At 42.6% G+C, this 25,267-nt stretch overlaps 1 protein-coding gene and 1 long non-coding RNA gene across 7 annotated transcripts; both read right to left on the reverse strand.

Moving 5' to 3' along the window:
* Nucleotides 1-1,272: 1,272 nt before the first annotated feature.
* On the reverse strand, nucleotides 1,273-11,471 carry LOC127142736 (uncharacterized). 4 transcript variants are annotated; one of them, XR_007813765.1, is made up of 9 exons: nucleotides 11,285-11,471; nucleotides 9,891-9,952; nucleotides 9,512-9,626; nucleotides 8,908-9,356; nucleotides 5,520-6,174; nucleotides 4,285-4,939; nucleotides 3,050-3,704; nucleotides 1,896-2,550; nucleotides 1,273-1,315 (listed from the first exon to the last, which is right to left on the reverse strand). It is a non-coding gene; the product is annotated as an uncharacterized LOC127142736 (long non-coding RNA). The 4 variants fall into 4 exon arrangements; XR_007813766.1 differs by lacking the exon at nucleotides 4,285-4,939; XR_007813768.1 differs by lacking the exon at nucleotides 1,896-2,550.
* Nucleotides 11,472-13,143: 1,672 nt separating this feature from the next.
* slc25a48 (solute carrier family 25 member 48) lies at nucleotides 13,144-24,946 on the reverse strand. 3 transcript variants are annotated; one of them, XM_018663372.2, is made up of 8 exons: nucleotides 24,717-24,946; nucleotides 21,667-21,710; nucleotides 21,175-21,246; nucleotides 20,053-20,305; nucleotides 17,994-18,281; nucleotides 16,140-16,273; nucleotides 15,014-15,164; nucleotides 13,144-14,702 (listed from the first exon to the last, which is right to left on the reverse strand). In XM_018663372.2, exons 1-7 carry the CDS (start codon nucleotides 24,769-24,771, stop codon nucleotides 15,060-15,062), a joined length of 951 nt encoding a protein of 316 aa, XP_018518888.1. In that variant the 5' UTR covers nucleotides 24,772-24,946; the 3' UTR covers nucleotides 13,144-14,702; nucleotides 15,014-15,059. The 3 variants fall into 3 exon arrangements, with proteins under 3 accessions (XP_018518888.1, XP_018518887.1, XP_018518886.1); XM_018663371.2 differs by having other exon boundaries at nucleotides 13,144-14,706; XM_018663370.2 differs by having other exon boundaries at nucleotides 13,144-15,164.
* Between the last annotated feature and the right edge of the window lie 321 nt (nucleotides 24,947-25,267).

Raw genomic sequence — 25,267 nt, forward strand, 5'->3', positions numbered from 1 at the left:
TTTTTGGTCATTTTTCATGCCTTACTATACTATTTTTTGATGGTTTTAGAAGCCTTACTATATCTATGACCTTTTTTTTTTTTTACCATTGTGTTCATGCCTAACAATACTATGACATTTTTTGACCATCTTTCATGCCTTACCATACTATTTTTTGATGGTTTTAGAAGCCTTACTACACTCTGACTTTTTTGACCATTTTTAACGCCTTATTATATTATGACAGCTGAACCAAAAACATGTGATGGTTTTACATGCCTTGGTGTAATTACATTTTTGATTCTCTACTATATTGTGGCATTTTTATACACTTTTGACCACATACTATACTATGCATTTTTGATCTCTGATTATAACCTGACATTTCTACTTCTTTTTTTGGATTACGTTGACTTCTGCATTGCTTGTATATTACTGAATTACTGTAATCACTAATATTAGATCACTTTTACCTTTACATATTACTTTTCTTGTTACATATTACTTCTGATACTAATTGCTTTTACATTACTTCTGTTAATACAAATAACTTATACATAGTTTTTATATTGTAGATTAGTTCTATTCACAACACTTTTTGGATATACTGAATACTGAACTACATAATTTAATGTCAGTGCTCTGTGTTGGACAGTTGATGTAAAGCTGTTAGTGAATTACCTGGAGGCCTCTGTCCTGGTCTCAAAGAACTTCTTCATAGTAGGAAGACTCTCTGTGATCGTGGACTACGTCTCTGTGATCGCGGACATGTCTCTGAGATTATGGACAAAGTCTCTGCGATCATGGACAATGTCTTTATGATCGTGGACGATGTCTCTGAGATCATAGACGTTGTCTCTGTAACCATTGACAAATATCTCCATGATCGCGGTCATGCCGTCGAATCGAGGAACCACAGTGTCACTACCGATTCTTGCGCAGAGCTCTGCGAAGCATGGGACAATGTCTCTGATCACGGACAACGCCTCTCCCCGTCTTTGACAAGGTCTCTGCGACCACAGACAACGTTTCTGATCGTGGACGATGTCTCCCTCATCCTCAACAATGTCTCTCCGATCATGGACCATGTCTCTGCGATCGTGGACGATGCCCCGGGGATCGCGGACAATGTCTCTGAGATTATGGACAAAGTTTCTGCGATCATTGACATGTCTCTGAACGCCAGCAATGCCGACTTATCGGGGACCAAGTCACCACGAGTCATGGACAATGTCTCTGATCACGGACGATGTCTCCCTCATCCTCAACAATGTCTCTCCGATCATGGGCCATGTCTTTGCGATTCTTGGCGATGTCGTGGACGAAGTGGTGACACCTGGAGAAAATCAAAGAGAAACATACAAAGAAAAAATGATCAATACACTACTACCTATTCCTCATCAACAGTTTAACCATGAAAACACATGCCTTACTATAGTAGAATATATTCACAACATGTTTGATGCTTCACTATACTACCCAACCAGTTGAGGCAGATGGCCGCCCACCCTGAGTCTGCTTCTGTTCAAGGTTTCTACCTCTTAAAGGAAGTTTTTTCTTGCCACTGTCGCTTAGTGCTGCTCATGGTGGGAATTGTTGGGTTTCTTTCTGTTAAATAATATAAAAGAGTACGGTCTAGACACCATACTATACCATGACATTTTTTAATATCTTACTACATCATGACTTTTTTTGACAGTTTTTGATGTCTTATTATTGTGATTTATTTCATACTTCTTCTGGTATTGCTAATTACTTTTACATTACTTCTATAAATACAGATTACTTATGCATTATTTTTATATTTCAGATTAGTTCTATCATTACACTTTCCTTATATACTGACTACTCAACATAAACAGTTTAATGTCAGTGCTCTTGTTGTTGGAGTTGATGTAAAGCTGTTGGTGAAATACCTGGAGGCCTCTGTCCTGGTCTCAAAGAACTTCTTCATAGTACGAAGACTCTCTGTGATCGTGGACTACGTCTCTGTGATCGCGGACATGTCTCTGAGATTATGGACAAAGTCTCTGCGATCATGGACAATGTCTTTATGATCGTGGACGATGTCTCTGAGATCATAGACGTTGTCTCTGTAACCATCGACAAATATCTCCATGATCGCGGTCATGCCGTCGAATCGAGGAACCACAGTGTCACTACCGATTCTTGCGCAGAGCTCTGCGAAGCATGGGACAATGTCTCTGATCACGGACAACGCCTCTCCCGTCTTTGACAAGGTCTCTGCGACCACAGACAACGTTTCTGATCGTGGACGATGTCTCCCTCATCCTCAACAATGTCTCTCCGATCATGGACCATGTCTCTGCGATCGTGGACGATGCCCCGGGGATCGCGGACAATGTCTCTGAGATTATGGACAAAGTTTCTGCGATCATTGACAATGTCTCTGAACGCCAGCAATGCCGACTTATCGGGGACCAAGTCACCACGAGTCATGGACAATGTCTCTGATCACGGACGATGTCTCCCTCATCCTCAACAATGTCTCTCCGATCATGGGCCGTGTCTTTGCGATTCTTGGCAATGTTGTGGACGAAGTGGTGACACCTGGAGGAAATCAAAGAGAAACATACAAAGAAAAAATGATCAATAGACTACTACCTATTCCTCATCAACAGTTTAACCATGAAAACACAGAGATATTCAACATTACAGCTGAACCACAACATTTAACAAACATTTTTATGTCTTACTATAACGTGACATTTTTGCTTCTGTTTTGGATTACTATTACTTCTGCATTGCTTTTACATTACAGATTACTTTAACTGTTACCTTTAATATCTAATCACTTTTCTTATTACATATTACTTCTACATTTATAGATAGTTCTTACTGTTGCAACCTAGGTCTAGTAACAGATTACTTTGACTATTACATCTTATTTCTAATATTGCCAATTACTTTTACTAGTACAGATTACTTATACATTATTTCTATGTTGCAGATTACTTCTATTATTACACTTTTATGATATACGGAAAAGAAACCATTTAATGTCAGTGCTCTGTGTTGGACAGTTGATGTAAAGCTGTTGGTGAATTACCTGGAGGCCTCTGTCCTGGTCTCAAAGAACTTCTTCATAGTACGAAGACTCTCTGTGATCGTGGACTACGTCTCTGTGATCGCGGACATGTCTCTGAGATTATGGACAAAGTCTCTGCGATCATGGACAATGTCTTTATGATCGTGGACGATGTCTCTGAGATCATAGACGTTGTCTCTGTAACCATTGACAAATATCTCCATGATCGCGGTCATGCCGTCGAATCGAGGAACCACAGTGTCACTACCGATTCTTGCGCAGAGCTCTGCGAAGCATGGGACAATGTCTCTGATCACAGACAACGCCTCTCCCGTCTTTGACAAGGTCTCTGCGACCACAGACAACGTTTCTGATCGTGGACGATGTCTCCCTCATCCTCAACAATGTCTCTCCGATCATGGACCATGTCTCTGCGATCGTGGACGATGCCCCGGGGATCGCGGACAATGTCTCTGAGATTATGGACAAAGTTTCTGCGATCATTGACAATGTCTCTGAACGCCAGCAATGCCGACTTATCGGGGACCAAGTCACCACGAGTCATGGACAATGTCTCTGATCACGGACGATGTCTCCCTCATCCTCAACAATGTCTCTCCGATCATGGGCCGTGTCTTTGCGATTCTTGGCGATGTCGTGGACGAAGTGGTGACACCTGGAGGAAATCAAAGAGAAACATACAAAGAAAAAATGATCAATAGACTACTACCTATTCCTCATCAACAGTTTAACCATGAAAACACATGCCTTACTATAGTAGAATATATTCACAACATGTTTGATGCTTCACTATACTACCCAACCAGTTGAGGCAGATGGCCGCCCACCCTGAGTCTGCTTCTGTTCAAGGTTTCTACCTCTTAAAGGAAGTTTTTTCTTGCCACTGTCGCTTAGTGCTGCTCATGGTGGGAATTGTTGGGTTTCTTTCTGTTAAATAATATAAAAGAGTACGGTCTAGACACCATACTATACCATGACATTTTTTAATATCTTACTACATCATGACTTTTTTTGACAGTTTTTGATGTCTTATTATTGTGATTTATTTCATACTTCTTCTGGTATTGCTAATTACTTTTACATTACTTCTATAAATACAGATTACTTATGCATTATTTTTATATTTCAGATTAGTTCTATCATTACACTTTCCTTATATACTGACTACTCAACATAAACAGTTTAATGTCAGTGCTCTGTGTTGGACAGTTGATGTAAAGCTGTTGGTGAATTACCTGGAGGACTCTGTCCTGGTCTCAAAGAACTTCTTCATAGTACGAAGACTCTCTGTGATCGTGGACTACGTCTCTGTGATCGCGGACATGTCTCTGAGATTATGGACAAAGTCTCTGCGATCATGGACAATGTCTTTATGATCGTGGACGATGTCTCTGAGATCATAGACGTTGTCTCTGTAACCATTGACAAATATCTCCATGATCGCGGTCATGCCGTCGAATCGAGGAACCACAGTGTCACTACCGATTCTTGCGCAGAGCTCTGCGAAGCATGGGACAATGTCTCTGATCACGGACAACGCCTCTCCCGTCTTTGACAAGGTCTCTGCGACCACAGACAACGTTTCTGATCGTGGACGATGTCTCCCTCATCCTCAACAATGTCTCTCCGATCATGGACCATGTCTCTGCGATCGTGGACGATGCCCCGGGGATCGCGGACAATGTCTCTGAGATTATGGACAAAGTTTCTGCGATCATTGACAATGTCTCTGAACGCCAGCAATGCCGACTTATCGGGGACCAAGTCACCACGAGTCATGGACAATGTCTCTGATCACGGACGATGTCTCCCTCATCCTCAACAATGTCTCTCCGATCATGGGCCGTGTCTTTGCGATTCTTGGCGATGTCGTGGACGAAGTGGTGACACCTGGAGAAAATCAAAGAGAAACATACAAAGAAAAAATGATCAATACACTACTACCTATTCCTCATCAACAGTTTAACCATGAAAACACATGCCTTACTATAGTAGAATATATTCACAACATGTTTGATGCTTCACTATACTACCCAACCAGTTGAGGCAGATGGCCGCCCACCCTGAGTCTGCTTCTGTTCAAGGTTTCTACCTCTTAAAGGAAGTTTTTTCTTGCCACTGTCGCTTAGTGCTGCTCATGGTGGGAATTGTTGGGTTTCTTTCTGTTAAATAATATAAAAGAGTACGGTCTAGACACCATACTATACCATGACATTTTTTAATATCTTACTACATCATGACTTTTTTTGACAGTTTTTGATGTCTTATTATTGTGATTTATTTCATACTTCTTCTGGTATTGCTAATTACTTTTACATTACTTCTATAAATACAGATTACTTATGCATTATTTTTATATTTCAGATTAGTTCTATCATTACACTTTCCTTATATACTGACTACTCAACATAAACAGTTTAATGTCAGTGCTCTTGTTGTTGGAGTTGATGTAAAGCTGTTGGTGAAATACCTGGAGGCCTCTGTCCTGGTCTCAAAGAACTTCTTCATAGTACGAAGACTCTCTGTGATCGTGGACTACGTCTCTGTGATCGCAGACATGTCTCTGAGATTATGGACAAAGTCTCTGCGATCATGGACAATGTCTTTATGATCGTGGACGATGTCTCTGAGATCATAGACGTTGTCTCTGTGACCATCGACAAATATCTCCATGATCGCGGTCATGCCGTCGAATCGAGGAACCACAGTGTCACTACCGATTCTTGCGCAGAGCTCTGCGAAGCATGGGACAATGTCTCTGATCACGGACAACGCCTCTCCCGTCTTTGACAAGGTCTCTGCGACCACAGACAACGTTTCTGATCGTGGACGATGTCTCCCTCATCCTCAACAATGTCTCTCCGATCATGGACCATGTCTCTGCGATCGTGGACGATGCCCCGGGGATCGCGGACAATGTCTCTGAGATTATGGACAAAGTTTCTGCGATCATTGACAATGTCTCTGAACGCCAGCAATGCCGACTTATCGGGGACCAAGTCACCACGAGTCATGGACAATGTCTCTGATCACGGACGATGTCTCCCTCATCCTCAACAATGTCTCTCCGATCATGGGCCGTGTCTTTGCGATTCTTGGCGATGTCGTGGACGAAGTGGTGACACCTGGAGGAAATCAAAGAGAAACATACAAAGAAAAAATGATCAATAGACTACTACCTATTCCTCATCAACAGTTTAACCATGAAAACACATGCCTTACTATAGTAGAATATATTCACAACATGTTTGATGCTTCACTATACTACCCAACCAGTTGAGGCAGATGGCCGCCCACCCTGAGTCTGCTTCTGTTCAAGGTTTCTACCTCTTAAAGGAAGTTTTTTCTTGCCACTGTCGCTTAGTGCTGCTCATGGTGGGAATTGTTGGGTTTCTTTCTGTTAAATAATATAAAAGAGTACGGTCTAGACACCATACTATACCATGACATTTTTTAATATCTTACTACATCATGACTTTTTTTGACAGTTTTTGATGTCTTATTATTGTGATTTATTTCATACTTCTTCTGGTATTGCTAATTACTTTTACATTACTTCTATAAATACAGATTACTTATGCATTATTTTATATTTCAGATTAGTTCTATCATTACACTTTCCTTATATACTGACTACTCAACATAAACAGTTTAATGTCAGTGCTCTGTGTTGGACAGTTGATGTAAAGCTGTTGGTGAATTACCTGGAGGACTCTGTCCTGGTCTCAAAGAACTTCTTCATAGTACGAAGACTCTCTGTGATCGTGGACTACGTCTCTGTGATTGCGGACATGTCTCTGAGATTATGGACAAAGTCTCTGCGATCATGGACAATGTCTTTATGATCGTGGACGATGTCTCTGAGATCATAGACGTTGTCTCTGTAACCATTGACAAATATCTCCATGATCGCGGTCATGCCGTCGAATCGAGGAACCACAGTGTCACTACCGATTCTTGCGCAGAGCTCTGCGAAGCATGGGACAATGTCTCTGATCACGGACAACGCCTCTCCCGTCTTTGACAAGGTCTCTGCGACCACAGACAACGTTTCTGATCGTGGACGATGTCTCCCTCATCCTCAACAATGTCTCTCCGATCATGGACCATGTCTCTGCGATCGTGGACGATGCCCCGGGGATCGCGGACAATGTCTCTGAGATTATGGACAAAGTTTCTGCGATCATTGACAATGTCTCTGAACGCCAGCAATGCCGACTTATCGGGGACCAAGTCACCACGAGTCATGGACAATGTCTCTGATCACGGACGATGTCTCCCTCATCCTCAACAATGTCTCTCCGATCATGGGCCGTGTCTTTGCGATTCTTGGCGATGTCGTGGACGAAGTGGTGACACCTGGAGGAAATCAAAGAGAAACATACAAAGAAAAAATGATCAATAGACTACTACCTATTCCTCATCAACAGTTTAACCATGAAAACACATGCCTTACTATAGTAGAATATATTCACAACATGTTTGATGCTTCACTATACTACCCAACCAGTTGAGGCAGATGGCCGCCCACCCTGAGTCTGCTTCTGTTCAAGGTTTCTACCTCTTAAAGGAAGTTTTTTCTTGCCACTGTCGCTTAGTGCTGCTCATGGTGGGAATTGTTGGGTTTCTTTCTGTTAAATAATATAAAAGAGTACGGTCTAGACACCATACTATACCATGACATTTTTTAATATCTTACTACATCATGACTTTTTTGACAGTTTTTGATGTCTTATTATTGTGATTTATTTCATACTTCTTCTGGTATTGCTAATTACTTTTACATTACTTCTATAAATACAGATTACTTATGCATTATTTTTATATTTCAGATTAGTTCTATCATTACACTTTCCTTATATACTGACTACTCAACATAAACAGTTTAATGTCAGTGCTCTGTGTTGGACAGTTGATGTAAAGCTGTTAGTGAATTACCTGGAGGCCTCTGTCCTGGTCTCAAAGAACTTCTTCATAGTATGAAGACTCTCTGTGATCGTGGACTACGTCTCTGTGATCGCGGACATGTCTCTGAGATTATGGACAAAGTCTCTGCGATCATGGACAATGTCTTTATGATCGTGGACGATGTCTCTGAGATCATAGACGTTGTCTCTGTAACCATTGACAAATATCTCCATGATCGCGGTCATGCCGTCGAATCGAGGAACCACAGTGTCACTACCGATTCTTGCGCAGAGCTCTGCGAAGCATGGGACAATGTCTCTGATCACGGACAACGCCTCTCCCGTCTTTGACAAGGTCTCTGCGACCACAGACAACGTTTCTGATCGTGGACGATGTCTCCCTCATCCTCAACAATGTCTCTCCGATCATGGACCATGTCTCTGCGATCGTGGACGATGCCCCGGGGATCGCGGACAATGTCTCTGAGATTATGGACAAAGTTTCTGCGATCATTGACAATGTCTCTGAACGCCAGCAATGCCGACTTATCGGGGACCAAGTCACCACGAGTCATGGACAATGTCTCTGATCACGGACGATGTCTCCCTCATCCTCAACAATGTCTCTCCGATCATGGGCCGTGTCTTTGCGATTCTTGGCAATGTTGTGGACGAAGTGGTGACACCTGGAGGAAATCAAAGAGAAACATACAAAGAAAAAATGATCAATACACTACTACCTGTTGCAACCTAGGTCTAGTAACAGATTACTTTGACTATTACATCTTATTTCTAATATTGCCAATTACTTTTACTAGTACAGATTACTTATACATTATTTCTATGTTGCAGATTACTTCTATTATTACACCTTTATGATATACGGAAGAGAAACCATTTAATGTCAGTGCTCTGTGTTGGACAGTTGATGTAAAGCTGTTAGTGAATTACCTGGAGGACTCTGTCCTGGTCTCAAAGAACTTCTTCATAGTACGAAGACTCTCTGTGATCGTGGACTACGTCTCTGTGATCGCGGACATGTCTCTGAGATTATGGACAAAGTCTCTGCGATCATGGACAATGTCTTTATGATCGTGGACGATGTCTCTGAGATCATAGACGTTGTCTCTGTGACCATCGACAAATATCTCCATGATCGCGGTCATGCCGTCGAATCGAGGAACCACAGTGTCACTACCGATTCTTGCGCAGAGCTCTGCGAAGCATGGGACAATGTCTCTGATCACGGACAACGCCTCTCCCGTCTTTGACAAGGTCTCTGCGACCACAGACAACGTTTCTGATCGTGGACGATGTCTCCCTCATCCTCAACAATGTCTCTCCGATCATGGACCATGTCTCTGCGATTCTTGGTGATGTCGTGGACGAAGTGGTGACACCTGGAGGAAATCAAAGAGAAACATGCAAAGAAAAATGATCAGTTACTTTTATGATTACACTTTTCTGATATATTGAATACTGAACATAAACAGTTTAAACAGGACAGATCAGTGCTCTTTGTTGGACAGTTGATGTAAAACTGTTGGTGAATTACCTGGTGGCCTCTGTCCTGGTCTCAAAGAACTTCTTAATTGTACGAAGACTCTCGTGAACATTTAACAACCATTAGAGGCTGTTTCAGAAAATCAACAGCTGACTGTCGTCACCTCCTGAAGAACCAACAACAAATATTTGGGAAAAAGTCAAATGATTGTTGTGTGTCTATCAACTAATCACTGAAGCAGTCATGTATGTTATTGTGAACTGCACAGCAATAATAAACACTATCAGTAATTTTAACTTGTGTTTATGATACTTCAGTAAAAGGTCTGAGTATTTCTTCCACCACAGACAGAATCAGCTGGGATTTACCCAGTGACACTAAATGAAAAAAATCAAGCGAGTGCTGACATTATCATGTTTAGGACACATACCTGTTGGTCTGTAAGGTGATGTTAGTGTTTCTGTCCAAGCTGCAGCAGCTGAGCAAGTCGACCTGGAAAACACAAGTACAACACCTGAAACAGTGATTAACTAACTAATACGGCAGAGTAATGAAACTTTTTACCACTAAAACTCACACAGTGAAAACTAAACACTAAAGCTCAACAATTACAAATAAAACTTGACTGACCTCAAAGAGAAAAGCAATGTTAAAATCTGAAAGTATAATTTTGACTTTAAAAGCTTAAATGTTGGTGTAATGATTTCTAATTGATCTCAGCTCAGACACTGCGGAGGAGCACAGAGTCAAAATGTAGTTTTCAAGCCTTTAACACCAAACTGAGCTCAAACAAGCATCAAGTCCAAACAAACTAATGACTGGATATTAATCATTACAGATGAACCAGAGCATTCTCCAAACATTAGAGGAGTGTTTCAGAAAATGGGCTGAACTAACAGCAAAGGAACTAAGATGTTTTAGCTTCAAACTTGTGGAGGAGCAAAGAGTTAAAGTTTAGTTTTCAAGATTGAATTTAACATAAAACTGAGCTCAGTCAAGTTTTAAGAAATTTCTCATCACTACTGTGGGTCAGTTGATAGCTGTGGACAGATTACTGCCACTAATCTACAAAGACACAACGGTCACAATGAGATGCTGAACTGCCACAACGAAACACAAAACGACCTCAAAGAAACGTAAAATGATCAGGACGCAGAACTACAGAGACGCAGTGAGAACGACCACAAAGAGACTAAGCATCCAGGTAAAGACACAACATGACCACAAGGACATGATAATCAGAGAAACAGACTAAACTGTTCCCACCCTCCACAGCTCATGTCAGGGACGCTACAGTCACGGAAACACAAATCACTTTAGCCCACGCAAATAAAACCGAAAACAAAAAGGAAAAAGCTTCTAATGCATCATTTAAAGATAATGCTAATGCTAACGCTCGACGCTACTGCTAACGCTGGCATCCAAGTGTAAAGCAGCCAGGTACAGACGCGATACAATACGAATTGACCACAATTCGACACAAAACGATGACAACGACACGAAGGGCTGCCATAAACTGAGTTAGAATGACCAGGATGGAACAGAGAGTTACAGAGAGATGGAAAATGTTGGTAAAGTGACTGTAAACAAACACAACAGGGATTTAAACATCTATCAGGAGATCGATGTGTTTTCACCACGTTGGGTTCCACAGCTCATATCAGGGAAACACAAACACACTCTGACCCACGCGATATAAAAAAAATGGGGGAAAAAATGGAAATAAAGTCGAAATATGTCTCTAACAGAGAAGGCTAATGCTAACGCTCGCCGCTAACACAAATGCTAACGCTCGCCGCTAGCTAGTTCACTCCTTAGCCTTACCTTCGCGCTACAGGTGTGTTCAGCGTCCAGCCTCATTCATGTTCGACAAAAAGCAGCTCCACAGTTTGTTTTAACCTCCAGGATTCTCTGGTGATTCAGTTTCCTCACGGTACTGACAAACCGAGAGAACCGTTCAAACGCTGGTTTAAATCTGTTTTCCGGCTTCGTTTCTCCGCCTCTCCACGCTCCTCCCCCAAGGTCATGACCGGTGACGTCACACGACGCAGCCAATGACGACGCAGGCAAGCTCAACGACGGGGGAAGGAGGAAAAGGTCTGCGTCATGGATGTAATATTAATAATCAATCTATGTCTCTGGAGCTTTAGAAATGAAACCAACATGTAGATAAATTACATGTGTTGGATCAGGCCTGGACTTTTGTCCCTGTCAATCATTCACACCAATTAACCAGGGAACATATTCATTAACCAGGGAACATATGGCCCAGGTTCAATACCAGTTATCCTTTAAGTGCCTAGAGATGAGTAATTGGTCAGTCCTGAAGGACAGATTTATGCCAGGGTCAGGACAAACAACATTCTGAAATGTGTCTGTATAAGTGAAGACATGTGTGACCATGTTAGTCACAGCTTCTGTGTAGCATCTTGGAGAATGTAAAGCGAGGACATTAGCATATCAAAGGTCAGACAGAGGAGCAGCCAACCTCCCAGGTGCTGAGAGAATTTACATCAGGTCAGCGCTTTGGTTGATCTCTGGCCTGACCCAACCTCAAACCAAATCCCAGCTGCTGATCTGTTGGCTTTCACATCAGGAAACCTGTCAACACCACAGTCTCATTTACATTTAAAGTGCTCTCTCTTCTGTTGTGCAGCCCACACTCATCAAGAGTGACAAGTAATAACTGTGGTGATGGACGACTGATTTTTAACATGTTTAAAATACTCTGAGTACAGCACAGTAAACCTGGAGAGTGCATACTTGGTCAAGCTCATAGAATTGGATTTTTGACATATAACTCAGGCTGGAGTTTCATTAAAGTAACACTGAAAAGGACGCTGAGAAACAGCAGCCTCCTCAGCCCAAAGTGGAAATTACAGGACACTGTCAGAATGGACTATTACTTCTATAAGTTAGCAGGGTAGCACAAATAGTCAACTGGTAAAATGTCACATCCAATTTCATCTCCATAGAAGATGTTAAGGAGCACGTTTCAGGCCATTTGCAGTGGATGAGGAAATGTTTATAATGAAATGTTGACCTCATTTTGTTGGGTGTTGTGTTTGTGTTTATTGTGCAAAAATTGGCAAAATGTTGGTTCTACATTTGACACAAGTTGCATGTTATTGTGGATATCTGAGGTGGGATTACAGATTACAGCAGCAGCTGTTATACATGATACAGAAATCTTTAATACTGTAACATTATTTAACGGGACGTCTAAATACCAAGTTGTGCACCTTTAAAATGACATAAAAATGAACTGACTTATTCATGTTTTATTTGTTGTGATGTGTATTTTGCAGATTCCCCTCAAAGCTGAACCTGAGTGGCACAACCAGTGACAAACACTGCCACCTAGTGGACACTGCCGAACATCACAGGGCGTATTTCAGGCAGTAACACAAACACAGGTTAGACAGTTGACTGTAGTTATCATGGGGACCTCAGAGCTGTTATCAGCCGCCTGCAGGCAGTGGGCCAGCTTCGACCTGACTTCCCATTGGGCTCAGTTACAGCAGCGTGAAAAACAGCTCCCTCCTGTTCACACGTCTGGACGTCATCAGGTTTTTATCTGGCAGCAGCTCAGTGTCTATAAGCAACAGTTGACGTACGGCAAGTTGTCACATGACGAGCGGTCACGAGTCACACTTTCTTCACAGACGAGCAGAGACAGCTGATGTGTTTAAGAGCTTTATTTCTGTACAATAACACACTTGATGCTCTCCACCATCTGGAATGGCAGTTTACATATTTACATGTATTTACATGACAGGAAAACTGTTTAAAGTGTCACTACAAGGCAGGAAAATCCATTTCTACGAAGGTTGTTCACTCCAAAATAAGAAATATCCATTGTGTGAGAAGACTGATTAGATTTCACAATAAAACATGTTTTTAAATCCATAAAAATAATAATTCTTTTAAAAGTAGACATCTCAGCTGGATATCTGATTGTAGAGTGAACCTTCTTCTGAGTCATTAGCTGTAAATACTGTATAACTGTTTGTTAGTGAGTATTTATGCTGCAGTAATGTAACTGTACTATAATGGCTTGTGTTCATGTATCAGAATTTGTGCATTTTAATAATATTATGGGGAAAAACTCATGTTAACATGAAGTTAAAATTAACTTGTAAAACTCTTTTTTCTTAATATAAGAAACACACAAATATAATATGTACAGGTGGACGGTAACATGGGACGTTCATACAGTCCATGTAACGAACAGAAGGATGTGTCATTTTCAACATTATATGTCTCATATTCATTATAGTCATAGAATCTGATTCTAGCTTTAATTAAATATGTTAAGTAAGTGCATGAAATCATTTAAGTTTTAGATTGAACTGAAACAAGTCAAAACTGAAAACTGATCAACAAACAAACAAAAAAATGTAATTTAGACTCAGCTGTTCTGAAAATGTCTCATCCTTTGTAAAAGCATTAAACTCTTATTTTCAGCATGAAGTGGTATTTCTTCATCTTACTGAGGTCAAAGTGCACGGCTCCCTTCTTTACTGAGCATGATGAGTTGGTGATTTGCAGGTCAGAAGATGTTGAGGTTAAAACTTGGCTGAAATGATGTTTAAACTTTTCATACAAAATATTCTAAACGTCATTTTTCAGTCTTTGTCTTTTGCCTGACAAATCAGCGTTAACTGTCTGATACTGTGCAGTAACAGATTATTCATCTGAACCCTTTTTTCCACAGGTGGAGACAGAAGAGAGTCTTCACCAGGAAGAAGCTTCAGGTGTGAAGGCGGAGTTTCCTCGTCTTCAGGTAAAGTGATGATGCAGGACAGATTAAACCTTCTCCACTGACAGACTCAGATTGTTATTCTCAGTGTCTGACATTATGGATGATTTTATTAAAGAGAACAGAAACATCTCTATATATCTCTACCAGGCTCCATTGACAAAAACAGGAATTTTACTGGGAGCTGCTGGAATACCACTGCCTCCATCTGTCAGTGTGTTTGTGTTATTCAGAGGTGGAAGAAGTAACCAGATACTTTACTGAAGTAAAAGTACCACATAATGACACAAACAAACTACCAGATGGAGGCAGTAGTATTGTAGCAGCTCCTGTGTTCTGCTCTGTAAAATTCCTGTTTTTGTCAGTGGAGTCTTGTAGTGATAAACGGCGACATTTCTGTGACATGTTCTCTGAACTGGCCCTGAAGCTGCCTTGGTGGAGAAGGATTAATGATCCTACACTGACCACATAACCTCTGAACTACCTTAAACAGGAACACACAGAGTTCTTTGGTAAATTTGAAGAAAAATTCAACTTCTCTGTTAAATAATGAGAATGAGAATCTAAAATCATCCATGTATCGCCTGTTAGCCTCATGATGCTAATGTTTTAGCATTTTAGAGAGTTTGAAGTTAAGTAACTTTTGTAGTTTTTCAGTTTCGGGCCATTGAAAAGTGAAGGAGTCCTGATTCTTATTATTTAACAGTGTGAGCTCCCACAACAAACAGGACTGGTTAAAACCATCACTGATGCCAACCAGTTTCTGTGTGTGTGTGTGTGTGCTCGTTTACCAAGAACTGAGTATGATTCCTTCACCGCTGACATGTTTCCTGTGTCCTAGAGGCTCCTGAAGAACTGCAGCGAGAGTTCGTAGGTCAGGAACATGGTGGCGCTCATCGGGAAGCCTCGGATGGCGTTGACCGACGCTCCGCGGAAGAAAACCTGCAAACACAGGAGAAAGAAACTGTCCTCAATAACCCGAGTCATCAACACTGACCTTCTGTTATTGATCACATGTCTGAGAACGACCTGACGTGACCCTGACTGAGACTTCAACAGGTCTGAGGTCTGTGGTTTGTGTAACAGCTGCAGGTTTCATTCAGGGAACATTTTCCTGTAAATGACTCTGATCCACATTAAATTCAGCTGATTATCAGTCACTGTCAATAACTCATGGTTTTTAATCTGCTGATGTTGTAACACGACACTCGGTTAAACTCTCTTCAGGAGGATCTGACTTCTGAGAACTGAACCTGACTCATCTGAGTGACTCTGTTTACTCTGTTGATCTAAGGTTTCACTCTGTGACTATTAAACCATCTGTTACAGCAGCTCATACAGTAAGTCTGATTCATGTCTACTCACAGTCTCACAGAGAGAAATACACTTTTAGTTTTTAATTCCCACCAGAGACAGGATTTATGTTCAGTCTGACAAAATCAACGAAAGACTCTGAGACTAGAACTGAGCAGCATTAAAACTGGGTTCATCATCCTCTCTGTAATGATCAAAATACATTTAAATACTAAGAAAAAGTTGCTGTTTCCAGTCTGTAGATCAAACAGGTCTCCTGCTTCTTATGGGAAATATTTTGGACAAAAACAAGATGTCACCTCACAGAGATTTTTATTTTATTTTGTGTAGGAGGAGGGAGGTGGCCCCATTACTGCACTTTACTGAGACTCTGTTGTGTCTCATTTAAGAATGAATCTGGTAAATATAATAATCAGCTGAAGTTTGGGTTTTGTTTATCAGATATTTAAAGTTCTCTTTAGAAAATTCACCTCCTGATTTCCTGCTGCTCAGAAATATTTAGACTTGGTGTAAAGCTCCAGTCGAAGCCTCAGCTGTTTAATAAAAGGAATCAAATCTTCGCTCCTGACTGAGTCTCTGTCGTGTTGTGTTTGTGCGTCTCACCTGGATCCCCTCAGTCTTGTAGCTGTGGATGATGCAGTGTAAGATTCCCTTGTACTTTCTCTGCAGCTGAGCGTCAGCCTGCATTCGACTCTTCACCACGTCGGCCGGTGTCGCAGTCACCCAGGAAATGGACCCTGAGGAAGAGGAAGAGGAAGAAGAAGAGGAGGAGGAGGAGGAAGAGGAGGAGAGCAAACTTTACTTTTACTTTACATGAACCACCTGAGAACTCCATTAAAAAGCTGCAGTTTATAAACTCTGTGCCTAAACAGCCAAAGTCCCTTCGAGGATTCAGCTGAACCTGGTCCAACTCCTCACATGAGACAGTTCAACCTGACAGAACAGAACTAACAGGTAATGATGCATTCAGGTGCTCCTTGTAAAACCTGAAGTTATTTATTCGTTCGACGGCTGACTGAGTGGAAGTACAGACAGAAACACCTGGAGGTGAAACTGGAACGTTTCATATCAGACCACAGGTTGCCGTCACCAGCCAATCAGAACCGAGCCTGAGACGCAGAGGAAAACACCGCCACAGACAGATAATATAGACAACATGGTGAATATGAGCAGGTTAAATCACAGGAGGGAACAAAGATTTAATCTGAAATCCAGCTGCTGGTTCAGGTCTGATTCCAGCCTAAACATGATTTATGAGCCACAGCTGATTTGATCCTTCAGCACATTTTCACTCGGTCAGTTTGTCTGAATCTGAACACAAGTCTGCTCGAACCTCAGAGAGCAAACAACTCCCAACATCCACAGGAGTCTGCAGGCTGTTTATCCATGAGGTCAGCTATAAGTTTACACCCCTCCCAGCTATAAGTTTACCTCCCCCTTCCTCCCACACGTTAGCAAATCATTTCCAGAAATAACTCTGCCCTGAAATCAGTAAACCTACAGAAACGAGGAGGTGAGATCAGGTCACACCTTTATGGAGCAGAGCAAACGACGTCAATAAAACACCTGTCTGCACAAACAAACCGTCCATACTGATCAAGGCCAACGTGGACTGGGACAGCGAAGAGCAATATTTTCTGCTATGGTATAAACTGGTAGAAATTTCAGGTACAGAAATCAAACGGCTGTGAACTGAAGGAGGAAGGTCAGACGACTTTCAACAAGAGCTGCAATCACAATACTGTGAAATGGGGCCATGCCTATTGGCATGACTTCCTGCTCCGTGACCTGTCATTCACCTCATCGAGCTGTGAGCTGATAAAACCAACGACCGCTAAACATTACTGTTCATGAATGTTAGGCTTCAGTCTGAGGCCACTGACCAAAATTAAACCTCCCAAGACCAGAGTGATGATTCTGTCTGCAGCTTTCATTTCTCCAGAATCAAAACTGAACCATGTCTCCGAACAGGAAGTCGTTTTTACTGTCTAACAAAATAAAGCCCATCAGTGAATAAAGCTCTTTATTTCAGAGTCTGAACAACACAACTCATCTAAAATCCTTCTGATTATTAAACGTTGTGTAACTGAACATTTTCCTTCCTCAGTGAAATGATGAAGAAACATCCAGAAAGCTGAAGGATCCAGTCTGAACGGTTCCTGTCGTCCATCAAACAACTAATGTTCCTGAGCAGAAAAAACACGTTTCGACCAGAAACTGATCAGGTTTTCTTCCTCTGATCTCAGCTGTAGAACAGAGATCGCCGCCATCTTGTTTCTACACTGTTGAGTTCAGAGTGATTCTGTTAACACGAGGACAACAGGTCTGACTTTAGTTAAATGAAGCTCCCAGTGTAACGTCCCTGTATGAAGACAGAGTCTCAGGAGGTTAACCACCTGTTACCAACCAACTCAAACACCCTGATCTCACAGGAAACATCTTCTCTCTGACATTCACCTGCCAGTCCTCCAGCCAGCCAGATAGAACAGGGGTGAGGGCTGGACTTGGTGTCCGACTTCAGCAGGTCACAGAAGATGGTGTACGGGATAAAGTAGAGCGTGTATCCGGGGACGTCCCTCAGGATCATGGCCCCGGCTCCTCGATACAGACCCTGGACCCCCTCGGTCTGCAGGATGCTGCTGATACAGTGGATGGGTCCTCGGTACAGTCTCTGGCTCGGGATGTTGACGGAGCGCAGAGGGATGTTGGTGCCGCTCGATACGTTTCCAGCAAGGTGTAAGTTCTCTGTGGGACAGGAAGTAAACATGACGGGGGGGTCAGTGAACGCATCGTATGGAAGTAAAACTTCTGTGGTTCAGGTTTATTTAATCTCAGAGAAGCGAGCTGAGTTCAGCTGGTTCAGATCCGTCTCTGAGGAACATCACTTATCACATGACCTGTATGAAGAGTCGATAGAAGCTGTAAACAAATAAAAGGCAAATAAAGGTTTCATGTGCCGTTTCACCTTATAATGAAACTCCTGACCTCAGTTTTATTGGTTTAATGTTTAACAACAGAGTCACAGGCCAGGCGGCTCATTAGATCAACTGGACACTGACTTTATACCAGAGAGCTGCAGGGTAAAGTCTGGTTAATACCCAGTCCTGAGGTCAGGTCTGCAGCGCAGGTGAGAGAGCAGCTGAGGTTTACCTGAGATTTCCTCCAGTGAATTCATGAAGAAAACATCTGATCACTGATCCAAAACCTCCTATCTGAGAGTCTGAATGTTGAAATAACCATTAACAATTAACTGAATATGAAACAGATTCAGCTCTGACTGACACCATCAAGCTGAAACTGTTTCCAGCGATGCTTCAACTTTCATTTCAGCTTCAATTATAATACTTCAGTTAAACTGGTAACAACAGTTACTGAGAGGAGAGGATCAGTTTTAATGACAGTTTCAAATCCTCAGTCGAACTACAGACTGTAACAGGACACGATGTTCTCACTGTGTGTTGTTTCCATTGTTTCCAAATCAATAACAGAGTCAGTTGATGTTTTAACACGTGAACTACAAACCCAGCTCACCGCAGGTCACCATCGTCTCTCCTCCACCCCTCATCTAAACCTCATCTAAAATGATGACGATTCTGCACCAGCTTCATCAAAACAAACTCCTGTCTTCTCCCTCAGCAGGAGACAAAGCTCTGTTTCACCACGAGAGTCAGAGCAGAAACAGAATTAATCGGTGTGATAAATAAAAAATTCAAAACTGAACCAGGTGAGAGACGACGAGAGACTGAAGTGGTTGTTCTTATGTTCAGTTAGATTGAAGTTAAAAACAGGAGCACTCTGTTTTTGTTGTTGAACGTTGATGTTCCTGTTCCATCAGGCACCGTTATATTCTTCTGTTTCCTTGTGTATCTGGTTAACCACTGCAAAGAAACATTGTGAGAGAGAATCGTGATGTTCTGAGGATATCCAGTACGAGTGTGTTCTGCCTGTGTGAGAGGGCGACTCTGGACACTGTGCTGACCTGATTATCTGTGGTAGGGTTAGAGTTCATCTGAGAACTCATTAATGATCTGACGGCCATGACCTGCAGCTGAACTGAGACACATACGGTTCTAAAACGCGGCAGTAGACCTGAACGATATGACGATCTATATCAGCTGACGAAAGAAAAACGTCTGTCGATTATATCATGGCGTCATAAAATACACTGATGTTTTGGTTTTCAGTCGCTGCTCCACATGGATGCAGGCAGAGAGGTGAACAGCAGCATGGAGAGTCAAAGAGAGACGGAACCAGATCTCGGCTCCAGACACATCGTGGAGCTGGTTCTTAAAGGAGGCTGCCTCTGTCACATGGTCGTGGTCAGACACAGACCAGAAAAATGCAGAAAGAGAGGTTTCATGCATTGAGTGAAAACACTCTCTAAGCTTTAGAACGACAGAATTAAAACACACTGGGTAAAAACACAGGACTGTTTATCTCCACCATCGTCCAGCTTCAGAATGAATGATTCTTCTTTCACAAACATCTCAGGCCCAAACAACAAACCCTGATTTACCTGCCAGAACCGTCTGCGTCTGCATTTGCAGTCTGATCTTGACCAGATCCACCGGGGCTCCCAGGCCCACCGACATCAGCCCCGTCAGCATGCTGGCCACGGTCAGGTCCAGCATGCCGCAGGGATGCCGCCCGTCGCCATAGCGATACTTGCTTATGAGTCTCTGTGTGTTGCTGAAGAAGCCAAACACCACCGAGTTGTAGACGGTGACGCTGGCCAGAGGGAAAGACATGCCCTTAAAGAACCCAGAGACCTGAGGGACAGAGAGGAGGGAGGACCGTTAGATCCAGAACAAACACTGAAAACTCACAGCACAGAGCTGGAGCTGGATGTTGGTCTGTGCCAACAACACACAGAATGAAAAACGAGCAGAAGCTGCTGCCAAACACTCTGAATCTTTTCTCTGTGGAAAGTCTTCTCTCCTAACGGGGGGCAGAGGGGGGACAGGGGGGGGGGGGGGCAGAGGGAGGGGGGGCAGGGGGGGGCGGGGGGCAGGGGGTGTTGGAGTTTGCTGAACACATGTTGACAGTTAAACACAGCTGTTCACCGCCTGAACAACACAGACGTGTCTGTAGTGGTCAACAACCATCACCATCAGATTCTCTTCAGTTCCCAACAATAAATCAGGTCTGTGGTGGAATTCAGTTGTTTTCAGATGAGAAACTGCGTCAGTCTGTAGGTTTACACCAGCACCAGGGTCTGTATCTGGCCTCACTCGGAACATTTGCAGATTAAATGTTAGACGATCCTGGTAGTTGGTCTCTGCCTCAGATGTGGAGGTCACATCCCGAGCAGGACCTGAACTATTTTGCACTTTCACATTCTTTATTTGCATCACGCTGTGTTTAGGAGCAGTCTTTGGACATAATGTGCATCCCAGTCGTGGTTTACAGCAGTTACAGCCTGAGAGCCTGGGGGGGATCTATGAAATAATCAGCATTCAATTGATAAAGATATGGTAACACACTGAGCCAATGACTCCCACTGAGGTCAGCTTTGGGCCAATAAAAACTCATGATTTCAACACCATGTAAATCACTTTGATCAGGACGTACTGAGCACAAACAAACAAATAAAACCAGAACAGAACAGAGTGGAGACAGATGGAGTTTGACTGTTTACCGTCTCCTTCCTGTAGATGGTGAGGACACAGTGCAGCGTGTTCTTGTAGCCTTTTCCCGCCTGAAGCCGCGTCTGAATGAGACAGACATGAACCACTTTCAAAATAAAACACAACAAAAACAGGAAGCTGAGGTTTTACCCTCCAGCCTCAGCCACACAACCCTGTTCCAGAAATAAATCAGATCTGATCTGTGTCCAACAGGTTTCTAACATGTTCACTGTGTGTTAGCCTCATGATCTGTCTCATTAAAACACATCATCTCCATTTTAGAATGTTTCATTTTCATTTAAACCTCTGCAGCTTCACGTCACCATGTGGATCAGAGTTTTCCAGAATAAACAAACAACTTCCTTCAACAATGAAAAGCAAGAAAATCTGTTCAACGTGGCAAATGAGTCTTAAATCCTCTGGTGGTGAAATAAATTAAACAGGATGTGGCACAAACACTAAAACAGAGTAACAAGTTAAAGATGTGGTAAAATGTTAAATACCTTCACTGTGTCCAGCGGGTGGCCGACGACCACACTGGACGCTCCTGCAGCCAGAGGACAAAGAAAACACACAGAGAAGAAGAAAAGAGAGATGATTACACAGCGAAACAGACTTTTACTGTAAAGACAAACATAGTTTTACAACGAGCTGAAACTGCAGCTCGTCTTTATCTTAAACTGACTCAGTTCAGTCTGAAAGATTCTTTTCTTTTTGGTTTGTGATGCATTTAATGTCACAAACACTCAGCGATTCCCTGCTGCAATAAAAAAAGAGACTGGTCCAACTGGGCCGCCATCATGGGGCCCTGGGGCAAAAACATGAGCTATTGTTGCCTTATTAACCCTCTGCTCTCTGTGCATTGTGGGTGGAAACACAGTGTACAGTACACTGCAGAGAAACAACAGTTCATAACTTCATCACCCTGCTCTCTCTGGTTGTTGAAGCAGGATGATTCCTCCTGCAGCTGCTGTGGAGAAAAGCAACTCTTCTTTCTTTGAGGTGAAAAGTTTCAGTTAAACTAAGTTTAACTGAACTCAGCAGAAACAGTGATGTTTAAAGACGTGTCTGTAGGTTTCTAATGAACGTTTACACATTGGCACCGGTGAACATCCAGGGTTTGGACACTGACATCGTGGAGGATCAGTGGTCTCACAAAACCAGCACCCTGTACAGGAAGGCAGAGTCGTCTCCACCTGCTGAGAGACTGAGGTCCTTCAGAGTGGGCAGGTCACTGCTGAGGAGCTTTTATCACTCTGTGGTCTGTAGTGTATAGTTTGTCAACAGGTATGTGAGGTGCAAAGAGTGAAGTGCCTCTAAAGAAAGAGTACTGCAATAAGATAATGATCCTAAAGAAATATTGTGTGGAAATGGTGTTATCAATATTTACTGTATGAGTCAAAGACAGCATGTGATATGTGTCACCATGTGAATGTTCACTGCATACAATGCATACTTTGTGTAATCCATATTAAAGTGTGAAAAAGACACATCATTTTTAAAAAATGACACAGGGAAGAGTTCAGAAATAATGTAGAAAAAAAAGATAACTTAGTTTTTAAAAATACATCAGGGACAGGCTGGAAGATAACGGAGTAAAGCAGAGAGTGAACAGGTCAACAGAGGACAGGGTCTGTCCTGACATGACCCTGTATCTGGAGTGTGGCCAGGAGAGATGCCCAGGTACTACAGTGTATTAATGAGGTGACCCAGCACGGACATTTAGACCAACCAATGTTTTAATGGCGTATATTTAACAAACTGTGGATCTGCTGCCTTGGATGCTGCCGTCTCCTGATTTTTGAACACCTGAATCTGGCTGAAGGTTTCTGATCGTGGCCCAGTGGTTTGGGACCCTAAACCCAGTCCACATCAGGCCTCTGCCATCTTTTATGCAGTGGTCTGCTGGAGCAGTGGATGCTCAGAGAGAGACAGGAAGAGACTGAATAAGCTGGTCAGATGGACCGGCTCTGTCCTGGACTGCTCTCTGGACTCCTCTGAGGAGGTGGGTGAGCCAAGCTAACGTCATGGACAACCCCTCCCACCCCCTGCATGACACTGTGGGACACCTGAGCAGCTCCTTCAGCAACAGACTGCTGCATCCACGGAGCAAGAAGGAGCTCTACGGCAGGTCATTCATTCCACCAGACTGTACAACACCAGACTGTACAACACCAGATCTGATGAACATAATCTGATTGAACAAGAACTGATTGAACATAATCTGACCAACAATAATCTGATTGAACAATAATCTGATTGAACAATAATCTGATTGAACAATAAACTGATTGAACAATAAACTGATTGAACAATAATCTGATTGAACAATAATCTGATTGAACAATAATCTGATTGAACAATAAACTCCACTTCCTGGTCATTTGTCTTTGCACATACTTTCATCTACCTCACTGATCATCATGATTTCTCTGTAAATACAAACGACATTTATAGTTTATCTGAGTTTTTTATGCTGCTCTTCTGCACTTTGCCTCCTCTATATTATATTTTTATCTTTTCTATCGTATCTTAATCACTTCACTGTGACCTCCTAGTATCTTACAGATCTGCTGTAATATAACATGATGTTCCTATAGAGTGACATTTCATTTAACTTATTATCTGTGCTGTGATGAAGCAGTCAAACTCTACAGAGGAAAGTTTCAGTTACAGGGAGTGAATTCTGGATTTATTTTCATTTCTCTTCAGCTTTATGTTTGGCTCAGGTGAAAACAGATTTATATTAAAAAACCTTCGGCTCTTTATTTCATCCACATTAACAAGTGGACATTTTCTCAGTGACTAACGACTGTATTTAATCTGTTAAGGAAAAGCTCCACAGATTCTTTTCTGTTTAAAGGATGAAACACTACATTGATTGTGGGGTCAGGACGACAGATTACAGATTCATCTTTCACAAAAATAAGATGAATTTCATTTCAAGTATCAGATCAAAGCTCAGATGGTTTAAACTGAAGCTGTTCTGAATCTGATGGAACCAAACTTTGAATAGAACTTCCTGTAGTTTTTGAGATGAAGTCGTTTCTGTCTCATCAGTCACTTAAAGAGACGTTTGATATATTTTATATAAAACATGTCTGTGGACCAAGAATCTGAATCATAAGAATAAATTCCTAACGTGTTGATGAAGAGCCTCAGACTCAGCTGCTGCTTTAACTTCTGTACAGAAATAATGAGAATAAACAGGTCAACAGCTTGATGTCAGTGTGTGTGTGTGTGTGTGGGGGGGGGGGAGCCCCACTTTTATTGTGCTGTTTATGCAACAGCTGATGCAGTGACAGCGCCCCCAGCGGTCAGAGCCGTCCCGTTATTTGCAGTAGGATGTGGAGCTGCAAATAACGTTTCACTACAAAGCGGCTTTAACTGTTCCTGAAGCTCAGAGCTCCTGCTGCTTTTAATCCACACAAACATGCAGTTATGTGGGTGGATGGAGCCCCCCCCCAAATCCACCCACACCTGTAACCCCCCCCACCCATCCTGACTGACTGAGCCTCCGCTTGAATAATAAAATAACGTTATTCTCACTCACCGCCGATCCATCCTGCGATAAAATCATCCAACTGAAAACTCTTGGAGGTCTGCATCTTCTGCTCCGAGCTGCTCTGCGCGTCCAAACTTCAGACTCAGCCTCTCATCCGTCAGCCAATCACAACCTCCCGCCGCCCCCCGGGTCACGGTGATGACGTAAAAACAACCGCGCTCCGGGTCTCTGTCGGTGAAGAAGCGACTGGATCCGTTTCTGAGAAGAGAAAAAACGATTTTGAAGAGAGTGTGAGCTTTGATAAGAAACCCACACCGCAGACACGAGCAGCCAATGAGAGCACGGGGCGAGTCTGACGGACAGCTCTGCTGGCCAATCAGGAGTCAGCTATAGGAAACCCCGCAGCCTATAGAGACAGCCCCATGGAAATGAGCCATGAGGAGGAAACCTGAGCAGAAACACACAGAGTGGATCCAAGCTGAGACAGACTGAGACAGACTGAGACAAGAGACAAACTGATCCAGACTGAGACAGAGACAAACTGAGACAGACTGAGACAAACTGATCCAGACTGAGACAGACTGAGACAAACTGAGACA

This window comes from Lates calcarifer, linkage group LG8 (assembly GCF_001640805.2).
Source record: "Lates calcarifer isolate ASB-BC8 linkage group LG8, TLL_Latcal_v3, whole genome shotgun sequence".
Classification (NCBI taxonomy): domain Eukaryota; kingdom Metazoa; phylum Chordata; class Actinopteri; family Centropomidae; genus Lates; species Lates calcarifer.

Bases quoted from the DNA above. Each gene is read 5' to 3' on its own strand.
- slc25a48 (XM_018663372.2), bottom strand. From the start codon at position 24,771: ATGCAGACCTCCAAGAGTTTTCAGTTGGATGATTTTATCGCAGGATGG. The intron at 21,247-21,666 runs GTATTTAACATT...TGTCTCATTCAG, and splicing joins ACCCGCTGGACACAGTGAAG to ACGCGGCTTCAGGCGGGAAA. The intron at 16,274-17,993 runs GTGAATGTCAGA...CCTCTTCCTCAG, and splicing joins GCTGGCTGGAGGACTGGCAG to GGTCCATTTCCTGGGTGACT.